This window comes from Lolium rigidum, chromosome 6 (assembly GCF_022539505.1).
Source record: "Lolium rigidum isolate FL_2022 chromosome 6, APGP_CSIRO_Lrig_0.1, whole genome shotgun sequence".
Classification (NCBI taxonomy): domain Eukaryota; kingdom Viridiplantae; phylum Streptophyta; class Magnoliopsida; order Poales; family Poaceae; genus Lolium; species Lolium rigidum.
Genome location: NC_061513.1, coordinates 33,580,534 through 33,586,874, shown reverse-complemented (window position 1 = coordinate 33,586,874; position 6,341 = coordinate 33,580,534). Strand labels below are relative to the sequence as shown.

The 6,341-nt window shown below is 41.5% G+C and overlaps 1 protein-coding gene across 1 annotated transcript; it reads right to left on the bottom strand.

Moving 5' to 3' along the window:
- Nucleotides 1-379: 379 nt before the first annotated feature.
- LOC124665483 (vesicle-associated protein 1-2-like) lies at nucleotides 380-5,734 on the bottom strand. Its single transcript, XM_047202891.1, has 8 exons — nucleotides 5,604-5,734; nucleotides 4,421-4,491; nucleotides 3,871-3,952; nucleotides 3,183-3,298; nucleotides 2,564-3,088; nucleotides 1,916-1,978; nucleotides 1,680-1,757; nucleotides 380-824 (listed from the first exon to the last, which is right to left on the bottom strand). Exons 1-8 carry the CDS (start codon nucleotides 5,650-5,652, stop codon nucleotides 714-716), a joined length of 1,095 nt encoding a protein of 364 aa, XP_047058847.1. The 5' UTR covers nucleotides 5,653-5,734; the 3' UTR covers nucleotides 380-713.
- Nucleotides 5,735-6,341: the final 607 nt, after the last annotated feature.

Here is a 6,341-nt window from a genome sequence, read left to right as displayed (position 1 = left end):
GCAGCTTCTACCTCCTCTGCTGCTGTTGCCTGCTCCAAGATTGCTGTGGCCCCTTATTCGGACCCCCAGGCCCGGGTGGCCCACCCCCGCCCTTCTGACAGCGTGCCCAACATATCCACAGCGACAAATAATGCACTGGGGTTGCAATTCTTGGCCAAGGACTCACTGAAGATGTCTCAACATATACACTAGTGAACCCCATTATGTTATATATCTCATCTGAGATCATTGTATGCGGTCTTACATAGTTACCTACTTATGCTATTTCGGTGACTGAATGCAATTATCAGGCCTTATACATGTTGGTGCCCTTCAAAAGCCAGCATGCAAAATCAAATACATACCCACAGCTCATAAATTGACACAAACCAGGGTAAAATAATGCAAAAAAACACACGCTGTTTTTCTCTCGCTTGAGTTAAACTCAAACACTTAAATATGCTATAAAACTTCCCTGGGAGGAAAGAAACCCGAAGGTTGATTTAGCCTACAGGAGCAGCGAACACTTTTGACGGGTTCTATACAATGTAAAAAAATGCCGGTCTATACAGGCAGGCAACTGGTAGTAGCCTTATGTTCAAAACCGTCTGAACTAATTAATAACAAGGATAACGTTAACAGCAATGCTCTTCCGAGATTTGTGTGTAGAGCTGCCCTTCCGCTCTTGCCAGAGACTGAAGCACCCAGTGGCTGGACTTCCAACATACTCAAACTCATAGGCGCAAGAGGTAGCCCAGGGATGTACCAAGAAGGGCCACGTAAACCACAAACAGCAACGGGAAACCTAGTTGACTCTTTGGGGTTCCTGTCTTCCGGAGAAATACCTGACCAAGTCATCATTCATAATATTAGAAACAATAGATGCAGATCAGCAACTCATGGAACAATGTTTAGTAACCAAGATCCATCGGAAATTAAAAACCAAGCAGATACAAGAGCGAACTTGTCTTATACACATGAATACTGTGCAAAATACAGATCATCCTGAGAATCTTTTGAAAAGAAAAAAAGACAGTGGCCATATATTTCAAGAAAATACTAGCAAATTCTACAAGGAACAATTACATGAATACTTATTCAGTCTCGTACATACTTATATATTCATATGAGTCAACCAACACTGCACTTTTAGACCATAATAATGAAGCATAAACTTATGTTGCCATGAGTAACAGATCATCTCTGCATGAAATAGATCTGGAACTCACGATAGATATAGAAATCTAACACAGCATCGACATGAAACTTGCCTCCTAGACTTTTATGTGCAAGACTTAAAGATCACTGTATCTTACATAACTGCAGTAGATGACCCTCGTGGTAATTGGTAAGAAATGAGGGACCCGTTATTGCCTGGAGGAAGTGACTTTGCTTTTTTGTACTTCTTTGTAAATTAAAGGCTAAAGCATACAATCGAGCATTCTTTCTTTTATCATTGTATAGCCCCTATCCAGTTTCCAGAAGAGGAAAGGTTGTACAGGATTTTGGCCACAGTTCATCATTTTATAATCAATGGGATATATAGCATCACAATGTTTTACAAAACAGAAAAGTATCAAGATGTTCTGGAGACTGGATGTTGTGTTCTGTTACTACAAATTAGTGGAACCCAGCCAACTGCTGATCATATGAAGAAAAAAAAGAAGGATCTGGATGTTTCTGTGAGGAAGAAATCATACCATCTCTTGCTGCAACTTATCCCGCTCCTGGGTCATAGACCTGCTCTCTTCTCTCAGCTTTATTATCATCTTTTCAGCCTACAAATGATGAGCATATTATAGATTCACATCAGAGGGAGTTCTCAAATATAAAAAGAACTGGAATGACAAAGCAATATAAGCTCTATTGTCACATGAAGATCCTATCATGAAAGTTGTTTGAACAATCCAAACATATTTTACGCTGGTGAACTTACCCCTTCCAATTTGGATTCAAGGTTATTGAGTTTTGACTTCAGATTCTGAACATCTTCTGTTACCTGTTGCATATTGATAAAACGGAGAAATTAACTAAATGAACAACAGGTTTTGGAAAATAAACAGATCAACTGTAGTACGTAGTGTCGAACAATGTAGTGTTGAGAACTCCAAGTATGCACACATAATCAAGTTTACCTTAACAAAACTATTTTTAGCTTCATTTTGCAGGAGGAACAGAACCATTTAAAAAGAAACTACAAGATTTTCTAACAAGGGTGCGACTTGGCTGAATAATACAGACAGCACTTGTCCAAAGTTATACCAAGTTAGACAGAATGTGGTCACTATTCAAGCTGATTCCAGATATTGTTTTAGTATTTTTTCCAGCCATTGCAACTTAAAATCTAAGTGACTTGGACTTCAGACCATTTAACAAGTGAGTTTGTACCAAAACTCAGTCGGGTACAACACTAGGTTTCACTTGGGGGCTGTTCAAGATTTTGTCCAGCTAGGAGCCGGTCTAAGGCTAGCAGCAACACAGGACTCCAAGAACAGAGCATGTTTAAAAGTCTTATGTTCTTTTGTCTTATTAAGCTAAACATAGGGAAATGGACATATAATAAAACTACAGAATGGGTACTTACATGAGATAATTGATGATTCTGCCCACTGAAAAGTCCTCTGTCACTTAAGGTAACAGCTTCTTCTGGGAGAGTTTCTTCTAGAGGAGACTCCTTTGAAGTTACACTGTTTTCCTTCAAAGCAGGAAGTTGTTCAATGGTAATTGCAGATGTATCCTTTACAGGGGAAGGATATTCATCTTTTAGAGGGGGAGGAGACTCATTTTTTAGAGGTGGAGGAGATTCTGCCAAAATAGCATGTTCTTCATGCACTATCACTGGAACTTCTCGAAGGATTGGAGACTGCTTGACAGGGGAAGATACGTCAGTCACAACAGCTGAAATTTGTTCCTGAGGGGCAGGAACCACTTTCTCCATAACTGGTACTTCATTCTCAACATTCAGTGTGTGTCTTGACACAGGAACCTCAACTGCCGCATCATTGTTAGGCACACTATTTATCAGTTGCTCCACAGGAGGATGAGATGCATCAACAAGGACAACTCTCAATTTGCTTTCATCAATATATGCATTAGTTTCTTTGGAGAACTGCGAAAAGAATAAGCAGAGCGTACAATGAGGGCAAAAAACATAAAAGGAACATTGTGCATGTAAAGTTATTACTATGTGCTTAGTTGCTTACAAAAGCAGGAATGAGGTCCTCGTCTGATGTACCGGGAGGAACAACTGTAGTCTGCACCAAGAATTTGTCTTTTAATTGCATGTCTGGTGGAGCAGTGCGCTGCGCTTGCATGGTAACTACATTTAAGAGACAACAAAACAAATAAATTGAGAGGAATGCAAAAGAAGAAATCTAACAGAGTGAAGTCATGAAAAAGTTGAATAGAAGACAAAGAAAACTATATAATTGCCACCCTCTCTCAGAAGCAAGCACATGGTGCTCATTTATAGCATGTCTGCTTTAAGGAAAGGATGGGTTGGTCCTCCATCATAAGAGTTCATGCTAAGATTTTTGTGGGAATGGCCCCAACCCTCTGTTTCTTTCTTTTAGCATTGCACTTATGAAGAATTTGGTGGCAATGGACCAACTTAGTTTGTTCCTCAAACAAAACAAGAATGAGAGAAATGCTCAAAGCAAACACGCTATTAATGGACAGAGTGCAACAACCTCAGAATGAACTCATTTGCATGAACACAGAACAGTAGTAGGAGCAGTTTATACTAAAATCTTTGAGTTATTTCAACAAAAACTCAAGTTTAATGTATTTGAATTAATGTTGGCTCAGATCAATAAGGTCACTAGAGCAATAAACTTGGCATACACAAAAGTATAATCATCAAAAATGAGTGCAGTAGAGTAGTGTAGACACCTGTGAAATCACATGTTGATCTGGGAAGGATAACTCCAGTATTTGGCCGGACGCAATACCTTTTAGGTGAAGTTGTCTTAACCTAGCATCCAAAATGGTGGTTAGCTAGTGCAGTTCCTCTGATACTAAAACTGTGATCATCCCATTGAACATAAAAATAACAGAACCGACAGTGTTTAAACAACAACGGGAAATGGTAACTCCGTTATTAAATACATCAATGCGTAAATAGGTATTCCTTTACCATATTGAAATAAATGTGTATCACATTTTCCCTACCTACATACCCATACCTACAAATCGAAATGTACCTTTGCACAAAATGCAGAAGTACAGTATATAAGATTAAAAAAATTGAAGCTACCAAGATCATTCTTCTCATGGTGTTGTTCCCATGCTTAGACTAGCTTGCATTTAGTAATGGATGAGTGACTTTTTACATTCATAGATGCTCAATAGCGCTGATCACTAAACATGGTAGCTAATGTGCAATTGTTACAATCACAAATACAGAGTATGCATTATCATCAAGAAAAAAAAAAGGGCAAACCTTAAAAGCAACATATTCATCAGACTTGTTGACCAGATGGACAGAACATGAACTTTGCTTCTTCAGCTCAACTTGCAATAACAAAAAGAGAGAAAACAAAGTCAGTTTTTCATATCTGAATAAACGGTGACCAGGTATCCTATACAGAAAATAAAGTGACACAATTATTTTGCATTTAGCAATTTACACATAATTATCGTGCATAGGCAAAGAAATTTGAAACTGTATGAAACAAAACAACATAACAAGTAGCCCTACGAGTTAAAGCGTTGGACATATGTACAAGTATCTGCACGATAAATTTTGAAGTCAGAAAGATCACTTAATTGGGTATGCACTTTGATATAAAAATGAACTGTAGAAATGAAGATAGGGAAAAATAATAGCGGCCCGTTTCCTTTTAATTGTAGCATGTGCATCACCTTTCCGTCATCACAATCAGTGGAGTGAGCAGGCTGCTCAGCACTGAGCTCAATATGTACCAACTATCAAGAGAGAGAGAGGGAGAGGGACTTTACAACCACTCGCACCACAAAATCTACCTGTCTGTAACCAAACGAACGGAAAGGCAGCAACCAACTAATAACGTCGTAAGCTGATCTTGAAGAATACTAGTACATGTTAAGATGAAAACTACGGAGAAGAACTCTGGCAATTTACGTCACAGAATAGCACTGCCAGATTGCTTCTAAAATGGACGCATTCCGTGCTGGTTTTCCCTAGGCCATCTATTTTTAGGAAACGGAATTTGAACCAAGTACCTAATCCACGATAAATGCGGGTGGAGCTACCAAGGGCTGCTACCAGCTTAAATCCTTGTCCGCAAAACCGCTGCATCCCAACTTTTAAGTCAGTTACGTGCAATCAATCTGACTTCCGAGTTTTAATTTGGGAACCATTTTCAAACCCCACACGATCCAGCACAAGCCGCAATTCCGCGCTCCGATCAATCCAACGGAGAAGGATCACGAAATACTACTAGTACTACCGAAATAAACCACCAATCGACTGAACGAGCACCAGATTACGCGGTGCGGTAGTACAGGTAGACACCGAGTGACCGAACCCAGCGCGAGCGCGTGCCGCCGGCCGGATTCACTCGTCGGCCAACACGGATCAGAATTACTCGTGCGGGGGGAGGACCGGAGGAAGTAAGAGGGCGGAATCGCGCGGGTGTGCTTACAGGTGAACTGGAGCTCGCGGGGGTGGATCTCGACGACGCCCTGCCCCATCGCGACCGCTGGAGGATCAGACGGCACCGCCTACCTAGCTGCACCGCCGGTAATCGAGCGAACCGCCGCCGCCGCTGACCGATCCCTCTCCCCGCGCGCCTCGGTAACCGCCGCGGCTTTGACTGGGAGGTCGGCGGTGGTGGAGGAGGAGTGGGAGGGGTGGTGGTGGGGGAGAAGTTGGAGTGAAGAGGGGAAGACGACGGAGGGATTTGAAGGCGACCGTCGTCCTTCTCCCCCTCTTCTCTTGGTCGCGTCTCGCGGCGGGTTTGACGAGGGGCGGTTGCGAGTACTGGGGACGCGGAGCAGGGGGCGGCGAGGTTTCCCAGGGTGAGGACCCACCCTTTTCTGAGTGTGGGTCACGCGCATGATTGCTCTCTTTTGCCCATTGACCCAAAGAACACCCTATAATCAAGATTAGAAACAAATACTCCTACTCTGGCTACAAATATTTTTTTCCCACAAGTCAATGATTCTAGTTCTGACCAACTATGTACATAATAAAATATCACAGACAAACCAAACGTAATAAATATCTATAGGTTCACCATAAAATGTATTCTTATAATTTGTATTCCAAATAAATGTAGTTGTTGATACTCCCTTCTATATAAATGATACTCCCTTTTGCGCATTGGCCCCGAAGAGAAGCCTATAATGTACCCTGGGGACCTGAGGGTCCATTCAGCCAC